This window comes from Pristis pectinata, chromosome 16 (assembly GCF_009764475.1).
Source record: "Pristis pectinata isolate sPriPec2 chromosome 16, sPriPec2.1.pri, whole genome shotgun sequence".
Lineage (NCBI taxonomy): Eukaryota > Metazoa > Chordata > Chondrichthyes > Rhinopristiformes > Pristidae > Pristis > Pristis pectinata.
In genome coordinates this window covers 6,281,806-6,302,767 of record NC_067420.1, presented here as the reverse complement: position 1 = coordinate 6,302,767, position 20,962 = coordinate 6,281,806, and the positions used below count along the sequence as shown (strand labels likewise).

General features: G+C 45.9%; 2 protein-coding genes across 3 annotated transcripts in view; both read right to left on the bottom strand.

Annotated features, from left to right (window-relative positions):
- Positions 1-946: 946 nt before the first annotated feature.
- LOC127579081 (ankyrin repeat domain-containing protein 60-like) lies at positions 947-20,176 on the bottom strand. Of its 2 annotated transcripts, none has more exons than XM_052031713.1 (6): positions 20,076-20,176; positions 18,418-18,589; positions 11,086-11,602; positions 8,984-9,114; positions 5,461-5,626; positions 947-1,547 (listed from the first exon to the last, which is right to left on the bottom strand). In XM_052031713.1, exons 3-6 carry the CDS (start codon positions 11,252-11,254, stop codon positions 952-954), a joined length of 1,062 nt encoding a protein of 353 aa, XP_051887673.1. In that variant the 5' UTR covers positions 11,255-11,602; positions 18,418-18,589; positions 20,076-20,176; the 3' UTR covers positions 947-951. The 2 variants fall into 2 exon arrangements, with proteins under 2 accessions (XP_051887673.1, XP_051887674.1); XM_052031714.1 differs by having other exon boundaries at positions 11,440-11,602.
- ppp4r1l (protein phosphatase 4, regulatory subunit 1-like) overlaps positions 18,675-20,962 on the bottom strand; it is a 61,532-nt gene continuing 59,244 nt past the window's right edge. Inside the window, exon 20 of the mRNA XM_052031712.1 lies at positions 18,675-20,470. Coding sequence (XP_051887672.1) covers positions 20,322-20,470 — 149 coding nt within the window. The 3' untranslated portion in view covers positions 18,675-20,321. The remainder of the gene's footprint in view (positions 20,471-20,962) is intronic.

Here is a 20,962-nt window from a genome sequence, read left to right as displayed (position 1 = left end):
AATGTCATCAGTTCCTTTCCCTTCTCTCCCCACAGATGCTGCTCGACCCACTGCATTGCTCAGGCAGGTTGCTTTACGCTTCAGAAAAGAGTTTGGGTTGAATTACACAAGTTACAGATTGCTGGGGCACCCATTGACTGGTGGGTGAGATCTAAACTTTGAATAAGATTGATTCATTTTTATTTTGTTGCTGCTGGCTTTGACATTTAATATCCGATCCTGCTTGGGAACGTTCAGCTTCTGCGTGGTTTTGGTCTTCGACTTCCTTCACCATCTCTGCAGTCCCACAGGCAGCAGGGAGGAAAGTGGAGGATGATGGCAGGGGGAAAGAGGGCAGGGCTCAAGGTGCAGAGTTCAGGGGTCAGGATCAAGGTCAGGGCTAGGGTTTGGCATGCAGGGTGCAGGAGGCAGAGTTCACGACTCGGATGGGCAACCCGCCCCCAGGCGCTGCCTGTGTTCCCGGGCAATGAGTCTTACACGGAAAGGCGGTGAGGCTTCACAAACACCGACGCCCCAGGGGACGACGCTGCTCCCTGTCACCAGCCTGGCCTCTGGCCACTGCTTCCACCTCCTCCCTCCCCTCCTCGCCCGTACCTCCTGCAACCCTTCCCCCCACTCTCCGTCACCAGTGCCAACAATGCCTCTCCACTCCTCCTGCCCCTTCTCATCACTCCCTCCATCAGTTACCCTCCCCATCTCTCTCACCTGCTCCATACTTTGCCCTCTCCACTCACTCCACCCTGCTCCTTCATCCCTCTCTCTGTCCCATTCTCAGTTCTCCCTCCCTCCTCCTGCGGCTCCCTCTGACAGCCCCCTCACTCCCCTCTCCTCCTCCTCTATTTCCCCTCATTTCCCTATGCCCGACACCCCCCTTTCCCTGCCCCAGACAATTCACTCTACATCCTCCCTTCCCTCTCCTCCACCCCCCCCCAAACATCTGCTTCCTTCCGCTTAACCCTGTCGGGCCCTCCAGGGCTCCCTGTCACCTGACCGGCCAGCCCTGGGGTGGGCGGCTCTGCTGGGTACTGCTAGGCTGCGTCTGGTGTTGGTGGCTGGCGGCAGCTGATGGGACTGACGAGGTGCGAGCTGCCGGCCTGGGGAAGGTGCAGCTGGCTGGGCTCGGCGTGGGTTCCTGGGCCCCCTTGCGCCCACCGTGCCTGGGATGGGAGGCCTGCGGTCAGCGAGGGGCCCCCGAGGCCCCCAGGACTTCAGCAGGTTGGCCATGTACAGCTTCCTGTGCGTGCCCGCCTGCCACGTCTTCAGGGTGGAGTCGAACTTCTGGTGGGCGAAGAGGTCTGACCTCCCGATGGGGCCGGCGGGTTTAAGGCCGGCCGTCCGCTTCAGCCACTGGAACTGCAGCACCTTGCCGATGTTCTCCTTGTGTCCTGTCATGCGTGCCAGGTCCAGCACCGTCCGACCCTGGCGGTCAGTGCCCTCGATGTCCGCGCCCTGCTGGAGCAGGTAGCTGAGGCACTGCCCCTTGGCGCCAACCACCGCCATGTGTAGGGCCGAGTGCCCATCTCTCGTTCTGGTGTTCAGGTTCGAGCCTGTGGACAGAAAAACCGGCAGCGGAGGTTGGGAATGTGGGAAGTGGGTGGGCGGAGAGAGAAGCCACTGCGTCGTGGCTCAAGTCCCAGAGAAGCTCCGATCGTACGGATCAATCGGAAGTCCGGAGGGTCCCGCACCCGGCTCACTCTGTAATTCGGAGTATGAGCCAGTGATTCAGGATGTGATGCCTGGAACACTGGCGCAGACACTGCCTCACAGCTCCACCACCCGGGTTCGATCCTGACCACCGGCGCTGTTTGTGTGGAGTTTGCACGTCCTCCCTGTGACCATGTGGTTTCTTCCCCACCGTGCTCCTGTCTCGTCCCAAGGTCACATGGGTTGGTGGATTAATTGGCTGCTGTAACTTAGTGTGGGGCTGAGCGGTGGAATCCAGGGGGAGTTAATGGGAATGTGGGGAGAATCAAGAAAAAAAATGGGAATAATGTCAGAGGTAAGTTGGTTTTTTTTTATACACACACACACACACACACACACACACACACACACACACACACACACACAGTGGTGGGTGCGTGGAACGCACTGCCGGCAGAGGTTGTGGGGGCAGATACATTAGGGACATTTAAGAGACTCTTAGATAGACACATGGATGATAGAGAAATGGAGGGTTATGTGGGAGGGAAGGGTTAGATAGATCTTCGAGCAGGATAAAATGTCGGCACAACATTGTGGGCCGAAGGGCCTGTACTGTGCTGTAATATTCAACGTTCAGTTGTGTGGGATTAGCGCAAGTGGGTGATTGACGGTCAGTATGGACTCCATGGGCTGAAGGGCCTGTTTCCATCCTGTACCCTGACTATGACTCACCTGGGGTCAGGAACATGGGCCAGGTTGGTGGCCGGAGCCAGGACTGGGGGTGGGAACACCAGGGATCAGGAATGTGGGTAGTCTTGCGGCTGGAGTTAGAGTGCCTGGATATTTCCCTCTCCATTTAAACTCACCGGATCCAGCGGAAACTTATTTTTATATACTGCCAAGTAACATGTTAAAAGAAAAAGGTCAAATAAAGCTGTGTTTGGGCATTAATAGGAAGAACATCCAACCATCCAGAAAATCTGCTGGCCTGGCACCAAAGTCCTCAGCGTGCCAGATTATCGGAGTTTTACTATTTCAAGATCTCCTTGTCCAACAAGGAGGATCCTCAGAGGGTAACACACACCTGGGAACACAGCTATCAAATGCAGTGACTCCTGGGCTTGCAAGCGATTGATCAGTTAATGAATCAGGAGTCACTCTCCAGGCAGAGCAACACATTCCACTGAAGCACTGAAGCATTTACTCCCATCGTTTTCCATTTACAAAACTCAGCTCCGCAAAGCGATTTCCAGGAATTCCCTTTTGAAAGTTAAAGAACAGCACTGAGTGCCAGAACTGTGGCACTGAACTGATCCAGCAGCCAATCCAGACACACCATTTAGTGGCCGTGGAAAGGCCACTATACCTGGAGTCAACAAGATGTACAGCATGGAAACAGGCCCTTCAGCCCGTCATCTACACTGACTCACACTAATCCTACATTAATCCCGTTTTGCGCTTCTCACATTCCCATCGACTCCCCCCGGATTCAACCACTAACCTACACACTACCCCTCACCTACACTCCAGCTCAATTTAATGGCAATTAACCTATCAACCCCCACGTTTTTGAGAAATCGGAGGAAACCCACGCAGTCACAGGGAGAATGTGCAAACTCCACATAGACAGCAGCTGAGGTTAAGATAGAACTTCACTGTGCCGTGACATACTATATTTTAAGAGTTTTGAAGTGAATATACAACTGTAATCAAAAAGAAAAGCATAGGGACCATGAAATGTCCTTGGCAAGTAGGATTAAAAAGAATGCCAAGGCATGTTATACTTACATTAAAAACAAGATGACAACTAGGGAGAGGGTATGACCACTCAAGGATGACAGAGGGAATTTATGCTTGGAGTCAGAGGATGTGGGCAAGATACTAAATGAGTACTTTGCATTGGCATTCACTGAGGAGAAAGCCATGGAGGATTGTAATATTAGTGTGGGGCACGCTAACGTGCCAGGGCATCTTGAGATCAAGGGGGTGGTGCTGGATCAAGGTGGATAGGACCCCAGGGTCTGATGGGATGTATCCCAGGTTATTGAAAGAGGCAGGAGAGGAGGAGATTGTTGGGGCCTTGACAAAGATCTTTGCGTCATCACTAGCAACAGGCGAGGTCCCGGAGGACTGGAGAGTAGCCAATGTTGTTTAAGAAGGGAAGTAGAGATAATCCAGGAAATTATAGGCTGGTGAGCCTCACATCAGTGGTAGGGAAGGATTTTTAGGGATAGGATTTAAGCTTAATTAGAAAAACATGGCATGATTAGGGATGGTCAGCATGGCTTTGTGAGGGGCAGGTCACGTCTTACAAACTTGATTGTGTCATTCAAGGAGGTGACATAGGTGATCAATGAGGGGAGGGCAGTGGTGTTGTCCACATGGATTTTAGTAAGGCATTCGTCAAGGTCCCTCATGCTAGGCTCATCCAGAAGATTAAGATGCACGGGATCCATGGTGACTTGGTAGTTTGGATTCAGTATTGGCTTGCCCACAGAAGACAGAGGGTAGTGGTGGAGGGGTGTTACTCTGGCTGGAGGTCCGTGACCAGTGCTGTTCCGCAGGGATCAGTGCTGGGACCATTGTGGTTTGTCATGTATATAAATTACTTGGATGAAAAAGCAGGTGGGTGGGTTTGTAAGTTTGCAGATGACAAAGATCATTGGGGTTGTGGACAGTGTGGAGAGCTGTCAAAGGATACAGCAGAATATTGACCAATCACAGATATGGGCCAAGAAATGGTCGATGGAGTTTAATCCAAGCAAGTGAGGTGTTGCACTTTGAGAGGTCAAATGTGAGGGGACAGTTCACAATTAGTGGCAGGACCCTTAACAGAATTCATGTACAGAGTGATCTTAGGGTCCAAGTCCATAGCTTCCTGAAAACAACCATGCAGTAAATAGGGTAGAAAAGGTGGCATATGGCATGCTTGCCTTCATCGGTCAAGGCACTGAGTACAAGAGTCAGAAAGTCATGTTGCAGCTGTATAAAATTTCGGTTAGACTGCACTTGGAGTATTGTGCACAATTCTGGTCGTCCCTTTATAGGAAGGATGTGGAAGCTTTGGAAAGGGTACAGAAGAGGTCTACCAGGATGCTGCCTGGATTAGAGAGTATGAGCTATAAGAAGAGGTTGGACGAACTTGGGTAGTTTTCTCTGAAGCGTCGGAGGCTGAGGGGAGACCTGATAGAAGTTCAAAAAAATTATGAGAGGCATAGATAGGTAGACATTCAGAATCTTTTTCCCCAGGTAGAAATGTCAAATGCATTTAAGGTGAGAGGGGGAAAGTTTAAAAGAGATGTGTGGGGCAAATTTTTTTGCACAGGGAGTGGTGGGTGCCTGGTGAAAGCAGATACGATTTTATGGAGTTTTAAGAGGCTGTTAGAGAGACACGTGTATCACGTGCAGGCAGAAGGGATTTAGTTTAATTCAGCATCGTGGTCAGTGCAGTTAGCGTGGGCCGAAGGGCCTGCTCTTGTGCTGTACTGTTCTATGTTCAAATAGGAAGAAGATATTATACAGTCCCTGACTGCAAGAGGTGATCAAGTGCATGTTGCTGTACCCATCTCTATACAAGTTTTAAGTAGTTCCACCCAGTCTGGGGGAGATCTTAGAAGATTGTAGCGGGAGCTTTACTCTATTTAGCACAAGTTGTCCCTGCCTCCAGAGCTCGAGTTCTGAAGTGTAGCTGTAAGCCGCACCAGAGCTGCTGGTAGTGAGGACTGAAACCAGCAAGGTCTCCTACTCTTGCTCTCACCTTCTGGCCCCCAGGAGACAGGACTGCATTAAACCACGTGGTCTTTGCCGGACACTCACCGTTCATCAGGAGGAACCTAACCATGTCCGTGTGGCCTCTGTGAGAAGCGAGAAGGAGCGCGATAAAGTTACGCTCTGCGAGCCAGTCCGTTTTCTCCTCCGCATTCATTCGCCTTGAATTTGGTGTGGAATAGTTGCTGTGCTTGGTAACACCGAGGGACAGGAGCTGTAAGTCAATGAGCACCGTCACTGCCAGTTCATCTCCCACTGCCCATTGAGCTGCGACACACTGGGCTACCCCTGAGAAGGTGGTGACAAGGAGTGGCCATACCAGACCATGGTGGTCTGTGTGGTGAAGGTGCTCCCACTTGGGCCAGGAAGATATCGCTCCCTAGAGTTTACCAGTTCCCTCAGACGATGCTGGAAGGGCAATGACAATGCACGGGTGCCTGCCCCTCACTCCCCTCCACTGATTCCTGCTGGACAGGGTATTGGGGACACAGTGAGGACCACAGATACGCCCTCACCAGCCACCTGCACATCTCCATCCACCTTGTTAGCGCCTTCGAGGGAAGATGGTAACCAATGTGGATCTCAGCGTTGGGCTGGAAACCCTGAAGTCCCAATGCCCAGGGCAGGAGGGTACAGAGGCTATTGGTCACTGAATAATTTCTATTATTACCTACACCAAAAGAGAACTGGTCGCTCTCTGCAACAATACAGCGTCTCCTCATCAAAGGGAAACAGGCTGGGGCATGGGGTGTAAGTGGCCTGGGAGTGGGAGCACGTGGTATCCGCGAGCAACCTGGGTGACTTCCGCGATCGGTGGGCCCCTCAGGTGATCACGTGTGTCGTGGATGGTGTGAACAAGATTTTTACTGAAGTAGTGCGTTTCGCAGTTGTTAGTGTTATTTGCTGTAGTTAGAATCTGTGTAGTTTTTTCCTTTTCTTGTGTCAGTTGCTGTAGTTTTGACACTGGATGTCATTTTGTAGTGCTTTTTGAGAATAAAACTTTGTACGTTCATAATAGAAAAAAAATGGCCTGGGAGCACTTGTTCGTTAGGACAATGTAGATAGAGTTTGATTCCTGATGCGTGCTGTGTGGGGAGGGATGGGATAGTTCTATTACTCATTCTTCAAAAGGATACAAGAAGTAGAAAGATTAGTTTAAACTGAACAATGACATGGCTGATCCTGCCATTTATAACCTGCACCTCATCCCAGATCAGGAAACCAGAGGCATATGTAACCATGGGGAACAAAGTATAATATAATGATCATCTGGGACTTTAATTTACATCGACTGGACAAACCAGATTAGCATTGGAGCCTGGAAGGCAAATTCATGGTTTCTATATGTCTATTGAGGAACTATCAAGGGCACAAGCTATTTTAATTCTGCTATCGTGCAGTGACAAACATTAATTGTACTCTGGTACCATACTGGTCTCTGGGGAAGAGTGATCATAATATGATAGAATGTTATATTGAGATTGAAAGTAAATTCGATCAATCTGAAAGCAATCTAAACAAAATAAACAACAAAGGCAAGTGCTATGAATTAGTAGTGGTAGACTGGGAAGGTATATTAAAATCTATCTCAGAAAACAAGGGCTAACGTGTCAATAATTAGTACAGTTTACAGTATCTAATAGTCAAAGATACAAAAACCAACAGGAATAGTTCTCCTATTCTATTGAGAAATACAGTATTAAATCAAAATAGGAGGCTTATAATTTGCCAAAAAGCTTAAGGATTCTGAAGTCCTCATAACTCAGCAAAGGGCCAAGGCACTGATCAAGAGAACAAAAGTAGCATACCAGGTTGGGATAGTGGGAAGATAAAACAGACCAAGATTCTATAGTTATTTATAAAGGACAGGATTAGCACTAATTAATGTGGAGTCTTTACAGCCTGAGTCAGAGGGAATGATATCGGGTGTGTGCCTGTGTGCATGGGAGAAGATGCAACAAACCTCTTGACATTAGCAGAGAACGACAGGTGCAGACTGAATGAAGAGCTGAAAGAAATTGCCACTGGTGAAAGAAAAGCACTGGGGAAATTAACAGGATTCAAGGCCAAGAAATCCTCAGGACCCGATGACCCGAATCCCATGATTTGAAGGACATGGCTATGAAGATAGTGGATGAACTGGGAATCATCTTTCAAGATTCTACAGATTCTGAACGGCTCCCATGGATCAGAGGGTAGCAGACGCAACCCTATTATACAAGAAAGGAGGGAGAGAGTAAAGGGAACGGCAGCCCAGTTATCCTGATGTCAGCAGCGGGAAGTACTAGTATCTATTATTGAGGAAATGTTGGCGGGACAACATTATAAATAAGAGTAGATTGGAGCAGAGTCTGTGGATTTACGACCGGAAACCACGTTTGACAAATCTGTTTTGAGTTTTATGAGGTTGTAATGGCAGGACAGCTAACAGGGAGCTAGTGGATGCGTACCTGGACTTTTGGTAGTCCTCCTAAAAGGTGCCATGCAAGAGATTATTAAGAAAAATTACAGCATGTGGGATTTGGGGCGATATATTGGAATGCATTGCAAACTGGTTAATAGACATGCAAAAAAGAGTAGGCCAACTTCAGGTTGGTGTTCAGCAGCTCCTGCAGGATATCAGTGAAAGTTAATATGCAGGTACAGAAGGCAGTTGGGAAGGCAAATTATTATTATTGCAAGGGGATCAGAGCACTAGAGTGAAGCTGTCTTATTGCAGCTATATGGGGCCCTTGTGAGACATTGTGTGCAAGTCTGGTTGCCACCCTGTGGAGGATATACATTGGTATTGGTATATTATTGTCACTTGTACAGAGGTGCAGTGAAAAATTTGCCTTGCATACCGATCATACAGGTCAGTTCATTACACAGTGCAGTTACATTGAGGTAGTACAGAGTGCATTGAGGTAGTACAGGTAAAAACAATAACAGTACAGAGTAAAGTGTCACAGCGACAGAGAAAGTGCAGTGCAGGTAGACAATAAGGTGCAAGGTCACAACAAGGTAGATCGTGAGGTCAGAGTCCATCTCATTGTATAAGGGAACCATTCAATAGTCACTGTGATAAGACATCGGAGAGAGGGAATGCAACAAAGGTTCTCCGGATGGATTTCTGGAATGGAGGGGACACATTCAGCAACCAAACCTCTTGGGTAGAGAGTCCCAACACCCACCACCCTCTGGGTGAGGACGTTTCTTCTCAGCTCTGTCCCCTAATTTGAGACTGTCACCCCTGGACCCATGAACACCCACCACCCCCCCCACCAGGAGAAACATCATCTTCTTACTTTACAGCAGGGTCAAGGAGACTCAGATGTTGAATATGTTCAACACAAAGGTGGATAAATCTTCAGATATGAAGGGAATTAAGGGATTAATGCAGGAAAGTGGTGCTGAGGTAAATGATTAGCCGTGCTTGTATTGAGGGAGGAATAAGTGTAGTGGGTGAACAATCCAAAACTTGGTGAATTCTGCTTCACAATAATAGGAAGGGCCTTACTTCCCGTTTATTTCTTATGTTCCGAAACGTTTGGGGACAGACTGGTAGTAGTTCTGCATTAGGCAGGGATACCTCCTGATTGTTGCCAAGTGCAGCAGCTCGCAGCAGGTTCTGCCAACCATCCTGATGCCACGTTTTCATCCTTATTATCCCACCGCTGATTACGCCGTTGAATTTCAGGGTGACGTTGTCGGGCATTTCTCCTGTGGAGCACGGACACCGTTAGGAGTGATGGTTTTGTGGCCAAGTTTAAGTATAATAATTACTGAGAAGTGTGGAACATTGTACAATATCACCAGGTACATTGAAACCATCTCTGAGACCTAGCTGCATTCAGGTTGGCTGCGTGATTTGCATCTCTCAGAATTATTTCATTATGACATCGGAGGTTATTCAGCCCATCGAGACCATGCTGATTCTCAGAGCAATTCCGTTCCCTCAATAATTTTCTGCGCAACCTATCGTCCCCGCACTCTGAACAATTTTACCACCCGGGGCAATTTACAGCGGCCAATTAACCCACCGACCCCCATGCCTTTGGGATACGGGAGGAAACCAGAGCATCCCAGGGAAAGCCACGTGGTCATAGGGAGAACGTGCAAACTCCCCCGAGGCACCTGGATCATTGGAGCCAAGAAGTAGCAGCTCTATTAACTGCTTCAGGACAGTGCTTCAGAGAATAACAGCCATCCATTGGTGAGTTGTTGGCTCTGATCACTGGTGCCCCAGCTTGTAGGCGAAGTGCTCTACTGAATGGCCACTCTCGACAGCAGAGGGCGCGCAGCGGCAGGCAAAATTAGTCTCAGTGTGGGTGAGCCGTAGGGCTGGAGAAATCAGGCTCCGGCTCCCAGCCCCCAGCCACTACCCCGGGCCCACAGTGGAAAGTGGTACCCAACAGAATCACTAGTCAGCTGCAGATGCCACTAATGTGGCTACTGCAACACTGTTTAGACTCATTCACTAATTTCAGCAGAAAGCACTGCCAATGGCAACACAATGAAGGGGTGCGTACATCTGACAATTCACCCCAGTGGCCCAGCAGACTGGTAATGATGGCAGAATCTGGGTATCCAGCATACATTGATTACACAGAACAGTACAGCACAGGAACAGGCCCTTCGGCCCACAATGTCTGTGCCGAATTAAATGAATCCCCTCTGCCTGCACATGATCCATATCCCTCCATTCCCTGCATGTTCATGTGCCTACCTGAATGTCACTATCGTATCTGCTTCCAGGACCACCACCCCTGGCAGCCTGTTCCAGGCACCCACCACTCCATGTGTGAAAGATAAGTTGCCCCACACATCTCCTTCAAACTTCCCCCCCCCCCCCACCTTAAAGCGATGCCCTCCAGTATGCAACATCTCCACCCTGGGGCAAAGATTCTGGCCACCTACCCTCTCTATGCCTCTCATAATTTTATAATGCGACTTGGTTCCGAGCAACAATGGAATGCAGGACCAGGGAAGGGCAGATAATGGGAGAAAGAGTGAGGAGTTATGGAGCCTGGTTGATGCTCTGGGATCATTCTGTAGACTCTGGCCATTAAACAATTTCCAGGATACTACTATGAGAAAGCACTGGGGGCAATTAAAAAAAACTAAGAAATATTTGAGTGTTATTTTTAACTAAAGATATTGGGGGAAGACTGTTTGACCAGCTGTCATGCATGACCTAATTGCCAGAGAATCTGTTTGCATTTTGATTGGCTGGGAAGATGAAATACCTCAAGGATGGTGGGGATCAGGTGATATCTTTATTAGTCACATGTACATCGAAAAACACAGTGAAATGCATCTTTTGCGTAGAGTGTTCTGGGGACAGCCCGCAAGTGTCGCCACGCTTCTGGCGCCAACATAGCATGCCCACAACTTCCTAACCCATACGTCTTTGGAATGTGGGAGGAAACCAGAGCACCCGGAGGAAACCCATGCAGACTAATGGGGAGAACATACAAACTCCTTACAGACAGCGGCGGGAATTGAACCCGGGTGCTGGTGCTGTAAAGCGTTACGCTAACCGCTATACTACTGTGCCTGCCCGCAATAGAGCAGGAGGCAAAACTCTGGAAAACTTTGTGTTGGCCATCCCACCTTCCCCCAGACATTGTCCAAATGGATGGAGTGATTGTGAGAGGAGAGCTGGGAAGCAGAGATAACCTAGAGCCTTACCCTCATCAATGTAGTAGAGCCTCTGGTAGTTGGTGGGGACTGCAGTAATCAGCTCCAGCTTGGATTTCATCTCCCCTATCGTCATGTTGTCACGGCAGCCTCTTATTTGGAACTTCTCCCCAGTTTCCTCCAGGTGCACCTTCAGGCTGAAGGTCCTCTGTTGCGGCATGAGGTGTTGAAGGGGCCCGTGGTGACAGGCTCTCTCTCACCTTGGCCAACCGCTGGAAAAAAGGGATTTCATGCTCCAGCTGGGGAGCCTGCCATCAAAATTCCACACAAAAAAAATCAAAAGGAAGAAAAGGCTGTTAATTCATTCTTTTCTAAATGTTACATTGGGTAAAAATTGTTAAGCACCTTGAGTTTCACTGCTTGTGGCATCGGCTGGTGATTGTGACCAGAGTTTTGTTTGACATCTCCTTGGAGACGGGCTTTGCTTGCTCAGCACTGTGAGGTGGAGAGTCCAACAGTTGCTCTCAGCTCCTAATTAGTTCAAAGATCTGTTCCATAGTTACTCTGTCTGGACAGTGAACACAGCATCAACAAAATGAGACAAATTCTCACCAGGAATAACTGAGTGAGAGTTGTGTGTATGCGTAGGAGTGAGATAGGGTGCGAGTGTGTCCCCATTTGCAAGTATGTGTGAATGTCAGTGAATTAGGGTGTACGTATGAGTGAAGGTGAGACTGAAAGATTGTGCGAGTGCAAGTGAGGGAGAGCATTGACAGAGACAGTGTGAGAGATTGTGTGCAAGAAAGTGAGAGTGTGTGGGCAGGAGTTCCTGAATGAGCAGGGGCAGTATTTGTTATCAATGCTTTGTGAGAGCATGGCGCATACCTTCAGCTAAACAGAGTTCATTTATGTCAAATTTCAGATCTAGCACAATATCGACATTCACCTGGACATCCGCCAGTACATCTCCATGCATTTGACAGCAGGTTCAGGATTTCTGCACAGGTCTGTTGAAAGACCATCAACCTGAAACATAAATTGTTTTTCTCTCCACAGATGTAGCAGAATTTTATGTTACATTTTAAGTTGTGTTAGTTCATTTAAATGTTTCCAACAAAAAAAAGAGTTGCTTATTTCAATTTTAAAATTTTGATCATTTGTTAATACTTTTTGACAGAAATATTCAAAAACACTCCAAAGCCAAGTCTGAATATTTCTGAGTGCCTCAAAACTTTTGAAGGCGGCTAAGTTAGAAGCATGACTTCAGATGCCAAAGTCCTTTGTTCCAGCTATTTCATTGGCGAAGCTTCACCCAACAGCCCTTCCTCTCCCTCTTGCTCACTCCCTGACAGTTTTTGTAGACACAGCTCCATCGAGGACAAGGCTGATCTGGAGCACCACCTGACCTTCGAAGATCTGTACCAGGCCAGGTCAGAGGTGAGTGTTGGAAGCTCCCTCCAAGACTCAGCCCATTGCATTTCTTTACATACCCATGTGAGAAAACAGGTTAATAAACTGGTAAATGATTACCAGTGGGTGGAGTTACTATGTTAAAGAATACATAAAATTGCAAATTCAAAGCATAAATTTATTCAATATCTGCAGAATAAATGATGCAGAAGATAAATATTTACTATTTGCAAAATCCAATGTTAAAACATCTATTTTTGAGGGGTCCAAAACTGCACAGTATTCCATCTCAGGCCTTACCAACACCTTGTTCATTTGGAACAAATCCTTCCTGTTTTTAAACTCCAGCCCCTTTGCACTGAAGGCCAGAATGCCATTTGCGTTCTTAACTACTTGGACCCACCTGCGAGCTTTTTGTGATCATCTGCAGTCTCTTCCCACTTAGATAATAATTTTCCCTTTCGATTTCTGCTACCGAAGTGTACGATCTCACATTTCCTCAAATTAAACTCCATTTGCCAGTCTTTTGCCGACTCCCTCAATCTATAGACCATTGCAGTATCCTTATCACAAGCAAGCCCTTCAACCTATTTCCGGGAAGGAGGCGAAAGAAGCTGGTTCAGCTGCAGGTGGGTGAGGGGAAGGGGGATGTGTCTGATAGGGTAAAACCAAGGTGACCATCTGGTCAATGAGTGAACGAGTAGATCAGAATCATGGAAATATTCAGCACAGAAACAGGCCATTCGGCCCACCTTGTCCCTCCCGATCGTGGTGCCTATCTACGCTAGTCCATTTGCCTGCAATAGACCCATATCCCTCTATGCCTTTCCTATCCAAGTACCTGCCCAAATGACTTTTAAACATTGTTATAGTATCTGCCTCCACTACCTCCTCTGCCAGCTTGTTCCAAATATTCACCACTCTGTGGGAAAACTTACCCCTCAGATCTCCCTTAAATTTCTTCCCTCTCACCTTAAACTTATGTTCCCTTGTTCTAGACTCTTCTGCCCTGGGGAAAAAAGATTCTAACTATGCTCCTCATAATTTGGTAAACCTCTACAAGGTCAGCCCTCAACCTCCACCGTTTTGGTGATAACAAACCCAGCCTATCCAATCTCTCCTTATAACTACAGCCCTCCATTCCAGGCAACATCCTGGCGAATCTCTCCTGCACTCTCTCAATTACTAACACATCCCTCCTGTAGTGTGGCAACCACAACTGTGCACCACACTCTTATCTACCCGGTGTTTTGTACAACTGCAACATAAAACCCCAACTCTTATAGTCAATGCCTCAGCCCATGAAGGCAAGCACACCAAATGCCTTTTTCACCACCCTAACCACCTACTTTCAGAAACTATGAGCTCGTACCTCAAGGTTTCTCTGTATATTAATGTTCCTAAAGTCCCTGCCATTTGCTCTATGTTCTAATAGAATTTGATCTCCCAAAGTGCATTAACTCACACCTGCCTGGATTAAGTTCCACCTGCCACTGTTTCAACCAGCTGATCTACGCCCTGCTCTATCCTTAGACAACTTCCTTCAGTATCTACAACTCCACCAATTTTTGGTGTTATCTGCAAACTTACTAGATCATACCCCCAACATGCTCATCCAAGTAAAATATTATTTATATATATATAAAATTTTACAAACAATAAACACAAGATATTTATTTATTAGCCCAATGTACATCAAAACACAGAAAACACAGTGAAATGCATCTTTTGCGTAGAGTGTTCTGGGGGGGCAGCCCGCAAGTGTTGCCACGCTTCTGGCACCAACTTCCTAACCTGTACGTCTTTGGAATGTGGGAGGAAACCAGAGCACCCGGAGGAAACCCACGCAGACACACGGGGAGAATGTACAAACTCCTTACAGACAACTGAACCTGGGGTCGCTGCCGCTGTAATAGCGTTGCGCTAACCGCTACACTGTCGTGCTAAGGCACCATCCGGAAATGTGTGCCAGTGTCTCACTGGCAATCCTGCATCTTCTACAGGTCTTCACCGCATCTGGCCTTCCTTAACTTCGTGTACATCTAGCTGGATATTGCCCGCATTTAAGCAGGAGGGTATTGATTACCTGATACCCTTTCCAGTGCCGATTTGCTGGTACCCATGAGTTTGAGATCTTATTTTTAAATTCCTTGATACCTGCACGTTGACTGGCAAGGCCGGCCCATTTGGCACATTCCTGTGCTCTCCAGTTGGCGTATACATTCAGAGGCTTTGATCTTCTGCCATTCACTGATCCAAGCTCGCTTTCAGTCTCCTCATTAAGTTCTACTGGAGCTGCTGACTGTGGAATTGATCTTGTATTCCCACATCGATGGTTCTCAATGTCTTTGAGAACTTCTAGGATTCTCAGTCTTTCAATGGCCATGGTGTTGCTCTCTCCGGCCACGTCGAAGGATGATTTTAATCACAATGTCATTGGACAGTTCAAGACTGTCTTTCCCGAATGATGGCTGCAGGAATTTGAATTTCGAGCTTCAGTAGGCTTAATCCTCCATCTCTATTATGTGCATACAATATCCCACCGGTGGTACGTGGGGCGAGATATAATATTTCCTTTGCCATCTTTTTGATTTGACGGTCCAACTCCATGAGGCAGTTCTGCGAAGCCTCAGTTGCAATGAGATGGAAGTACACGCGGGGTACCATATGGGTCTTTTCTGTATCGGTTTGAGCCTTTCTTTAATCTCTCAAACCAACTCTGGAGCTTCACCTTCCACTGCTCCATGGAAATTCCGCACCATGGAAATTCCGCACCATGGATCTATCCTCGCTCCCAGATATTTTTCAATCTCACCAGGTGGAATGAATTTGATACTTTTCTTACCAAAGACCCATTCTTTCCTGATATTACTGATTCCTGCAGTACATCACTTACTACAGATTTCCAGTCAGAAAAACACCCATCCACACTTCCCTCTGCCTCCTGTCACCTAGCCAATTTTGGATCCAGTTCACTAACTCACCTTGAATCTCTTATGCCTTAACCTTCTAGACCAGCCTACCGTGCGAAAGCTTGTTTTACTCAAGTCCATATAGACAATATCTACTGCCCCAGTTTTGTCAATCTCCTTGGTTCCCTCTGCAAAAAAAACTCAGATTTATGAGACATGAACTCCCCTGCACAAAATCATGCTGACCCCTCCTAATCACTTCCTGCCTTTCAAAATAAATACAAATCCTTACTCTCAATCTTCTCCAATGGCTTCCTCATTACTGATGTAATGCTCACTGACATGCTCTTTCCAGACTTATCTCTACTGCCCTTTTTGAACAGGGGGACAACATTAGCTATCCACCAGTCTTCCGGTACGTCACCTGTGGCTAATGAAGATGCAAAAATCTGTCAGAGCCCCAGCAATCTCCTTCCTTGCTTACTTGAGCATCCTAGGACAGATTCCATCTGGTCCTGGGAGTTATCCAGCCTGATTTCTTCCTAGAACTTCCTCCTTTCTGATACAAAATGTGCTTCAGAAGCAGTAGCAGAATGGGAGCAGTTAAAGAGCAAGAAATTGGTGTCTGTCTATATCCATCAAACGTCAGTAAAATTAGCTCAGCTTGTATTTTTTTAAATTTTTCCCGTTTTTCCTCCAGGAGTGGAGGACGTACCCAGCCTTACTTGTCGGTCATGTCTTCCTGCTCTGCATTTTGCAACTCCCACATTCTTTTGTCCATGTTCTCACTCTCTACCTGCTCCCATTTACTCATTGATGACCTTGTTTACAGCTTACGCACTGGGCCACTGGCTGCTGGAGGACTGCAGAGAATCCAGCTGTCCAGAAAAGGGACAGAATTCTGGGAGCAAGCAGTGATGTTCCAGGGTGGAAGTTCAAAGATTCACTTAGTGCCAATTTGTAAATCGGAACTATGGAAACTTATCAAACTTATTGTTATGCTACATTGTGTCCACACATTTGCTAATTCAGGCCACTGCCCAGTTTCATTAACAATTGGACTTGAGCCTTACTTGGTCTAATTAGTTCCTAATTATTGGCAATTTCTCCCAAAGAATCTATCCCCGATAAATCCATTCTCAATCCATCCAACCTGAAATTCTAGTTTAGCACCCAGTCAGAGATAGTCATACTCAAGGTGAGCTGGATGGAGCTCAATTAAGACCCTTGAACTTTCTGAAGTAGTGCATGGAATCAAACTCAATTGTTTTGAACTTATTTCATAGAATGTTTTGAAAAGATGCAGCACGGGCTACCAAGAAGATAGTGATTCATTCAAAAGATTGGTTAAAGTTTGAGAGTTGAGTTAAATAGGGAAACTGTAAAACTGATGTCTGGGAACGATGGATAAGTAGAACAGTAACATTCTGAGAAGTGGAGGAACTCAATCAACTTATCGTTCAAGATTAATCAAAGGATTTGCATGCTTTACGTACAGAGTAATTATAACCTTGGAATTAGTTATAAGGTGGGGAAATTTAAAGTTTTAATTTACAGAATAACAGACACTAGTAAATGAGTTGTAAACCTAAATGCAATTGAGATGGAACAGCAGAGGCAAATAGCATGGATGTAATTAAGGAAAAGTAATAAAATTAAATAGAAAAATATAAACAGCAGCAGAAATCTACAATGTAGGTTGTGAAGCTGTGAATGAATGCTGAAGCACAGACTGTGTCAATATTTAAGACTAAACTAGATCGGCATTTAAAGAGGATTTAAAAACAAAAAAGTAGGCCTCTAGATGGTAATTCCAGTCTTATTTGTCAAGGATAATTAAAAATCAGAACGGTCACCAAAGCAGACAAGATGGGTGGTACAAAAAAAAAGGTTGAACTCATGTCGAAAAGTGTGAGGAACTACTACAACCTACAATATTAACTGAATGTCAAGGAAGGTGAAACCAAGTTCAAGACAACAGCTACGGCCGAGCGATCCATTTTGTTCAAATGGAAGGATCCAATACCTCCCACTACTTTTCAATGGTTTTCTCAAACTATACCATGTTAGAAACTTAGAAAAAAAATTAGGAGTGGAACTGTGGATTTTTTGCTTAAATTTGAGGAAGTTTGGAGACCATTCATTCAATATTTTCATATGATATAGATCCCTTTTCAATAACCTTTGAACTTAGGGGAACGGAGTTGACGACATAATAATGCTCTTTGTTCATCGAGAAATGTCAGTCCAGTTTTTTTTTTCTTCTGAAATTTATTTCTAGTTTGTTTCGTCTTATTACTTATAATTTTTTTTCAATTTGGTTTGTTTTTATATAATAAATCTTTTTCTTTCTCGTTTTGAATTTTTTCCTAATATATTCGTTTACTAAGAAACTGTGGGGCTTAGAATATATCTTTTTTTATTCTTTATGACTATATGTCATGATTGTCCTCCTGATCTCATTGTATTATGTGTATAATTACCGATGTTATATGTATTATTCTGTATTAATTTGAAAATTAATAAAAAGGTTGAAAAAGAAAGACAACAGCTACACCCATCCAGTGCGGGGCTGCTGTGCTGTTGTGTGAGCCATGAAGACCAGGCCTCAACTCTGGCAGTAAAATCAAATCAATTGAACTATGGAAAAAGTCATTGAGCAGCTCCACAAAAGAGCCACACTGGCTGATGGGCCAAATGGCTTCATGAGTTGGAACAATTCTCACTCTAGGAGTGGATTTGGGCTTTGAAATGCATTATCGCTCAAGTCAAACCAGATGGAGACTCCAAATGGAGCAAGCTAACCAAAACTAAATAATTTTTCAACAGTTTTACAATCTGGATAACAAAAGCAAGGCTTTACATCTTTGGTACGTGCATAAATGGTTAAGTTTCAGATTGATATTGTGCTTACAACATAGATAAATTTAAAACTGCTTCACAAAGACCCAGGACCAACCACATCTGCATCTCCCCACTCCTGCCCAATAATGTGTGGGCCACTCTGCTGTAGGCTGGAACACAAACCAACAATAGATAAAGTGAACCCCTGCTCACGTACAAGTTGTCGTTGGATGAGCCCAATTATTTCTCTGCCCCAGCCCTGTCCAATTTGAGCTTGGGCTCGCACACGCTTCCATCGTACAAAGACAGTCAACAGTCACCAGCTGGCCACACACTGGGAATATCATGGGACTGGAGGACAGGTCCTCAATAAATGAAGCAGCCCAATCCTGCATGCAGCAAAGGAACACACAGTTAGTTGATAGTCCAATCCAGGATTTTGATGAAAGCATTGAGAAAAGTACAAAAATCATTACAGCAACACAGTATTTAATGTTAATTGTAAAAACCCAAACTTGCAACTATAGTTACAATATAATCAGCCTTTACACTATACAAAAACCTCATTCTTATACACCATTCAATAAAAAACGCTTGGTAATACAAGTTGGCATCAAAACAAGGTAAGTGCAAAAGGCAAGAATTCCTGATGCAGGCCATTTCTTTCACCATAATGTGTGGAGGAGGAGCAGATGACAAACAAGGACAGAGAAAGGTTGCACATTCAGGGGATACCCAACACCGCCTTTCCAAAGAGAAGAATCCACCTACACTGGGTAAGGTCATTGCCATCACTTTCATAAAGGCAGAACCAAGGTCCCCACTGCACCCAGCCAGCTGTCTTGTTCCCTGACACCAGTTGCCCAGAACCCATCCACTGTAGTGAAGTTTGAGTGCCTCCAAGAGGAGGAGCCTTGGTGGGGACAGTGGTGGATATTGAAGCAGGCCCAGACTGGTACCAGCAGTCCTCCAGCCAAATTCAGCACCAAATAATTAGGTGGTCTAATGTCCTTCTCCTTTACCTTGGGAGTATCCTGCAGTTCCATCTCCAAGCACTCATTACACTCCCTTCAGCAGAAGATATGGAGCAGCTGATCCAAGTATAAAAGCAATTAAATTAACTTTTTAAAAAAAGATTAAAAGTTCATTCCACTTCACATTTACTCCATTCGAACCTGAATGTGTATCAGTCCTCTAGCCTTTTGTCATTAGTGGTATCAATTGCATTCTCAGTGCTAATCAAACTCAAAACCAGTGTTCCCGATTACATTGCGAACTTACAGAGTTAAAATGCACCCATGTAGCTGTCTGGCTAATCCCAATTCGCTGGCTTCACCTTCCTGGTCAACTTTCGAATGACTAAACTGGCTCAGATGTTCAAAGAAGTTGGGGTAGGCAGGCAAGGGAGCCTGTGGTGAAAGGAGTACAAGCTCCACTTCCCTTTCAAGTTTCTCCCAGCAGGAGAGTTGAAGTCGTTTGTTTAACCAGCCAACCAGACGCACTGTGTGGCTTTCAAGGCAGAAATGGAAAATAGCTACAAGTATGTGTGAGAAGTGGGGCAGAACAATAAAGATAATTGGCAAGTTCCCATAAAGTTAAAACTGTGCTCAAAAATCACTGTGCTCACACACTTTCTGAAACTTACAAATGTCACTTGGGGGATATATACAGAATTAGAAAGGTTAGGAGTGGAGTTTCTTTTTAGAAAAGATATCATGCTGTAACCACTTCCAAATTAGTTTGCTTGTAGAAATACAACTGTACTGTATTAGCAAATAAAAATAGTTGTGTCAAAGGGTGCTTATATAAAGGAACTTTCACATTAGTTTTCTGATTCAAAAACAGTCAAGGAAACATGGCTCTTGCAGTCACCACCTGTTAGTGAATTCCACACCAGCGCAATCTGGAATCCTTTTCCCCTCTTTAATAAAAGCTCCGTATTTAACAAAGAGGAAGGTGCTCTGCATCCTCCAGTCCTGACCCAGCCTGCAGACCAACGTAATGCCCTCTTTGCTGCAACGTGTCGCCTCCGCCATGTGCCGGAGGCAGGGCTAACCAGCACAGCACCAGTTCAGCAACTGCGTGTGGTTGGGAAATCGGACAACTTTGTTGGAAATGTTCTCAGTTTATGAAGGAGGTGGTGTTTGCGGGGTTGTTCCGGAGCTCAGCACTGGCAAAATAACGCACGTCTCGGTCTCTGTCCGATTGCAGGATCAAAACGATCTCTTCAACAGCTTCTACGTGAGGGTTATCGGCCTCTGTGAAATACGCTGGGAAGAAGAAAGGGTCAGTGCACCGTTAGCCAGAGTCTGCTCCCATTCAGTCACTCAAAGATCATCAGAACGCAAGGTATGGAAGCAGGAGTAGGTCAACAGCCCCCCCAGTCTGCCATACTGTTCAGTAATCCGATGTGAACCTTGTCCGCTTTCCTGCCTAGCTCCCATAACCTCTGACAGCTCTAGAGTTGAAAAATTGTTGATCCCAACCTCAAATATAGTCAATGACCAAGATAAAGAATTCCAATGACTTCCAACTCTCAGTGTGAAGAAATTTCTTTGTACCTCAGTCCTAAATGGCCAACCTCTTATCTGGAGAACCCCTTGGTGGCTCTGTACCCTCCAACCCCCAGAAATCTGCTCAGAATCATACCCCACTGCAGGGAATGATCTGGTGATCTCTCATGCACCAACTGCATAGCAACTAAATCTTTCCTTGGATATGGAAAACAACTGCACACGGCACTATAAATGATGTGTCAAAGC

Bases quoted from the DNA above. Each gene is read 5' to 3' on its own strand.
- LOC127579081 (XM_052031713.1), bottom strand. From the start codon at position 11,254: ATGCCGCAACAGAGGACCTTCAGCCTGAAGGTGCACCTGGAGGAAACT. The intron at 9,115-11,085 runs GTAAGGCTCTAG...CGTGCTCCACAG, and splicing joins GCTCTACTACATTGATGAGG to GAGAAATGCCCGACAACGTC. The intron at 1,548-5,460 runs GTGAGTGTCCGG...TTCTGTCCACAG, and splicing joins TAGGTTCCTCCTGATGAACG to GCTCGAACCTGAACACCAGA.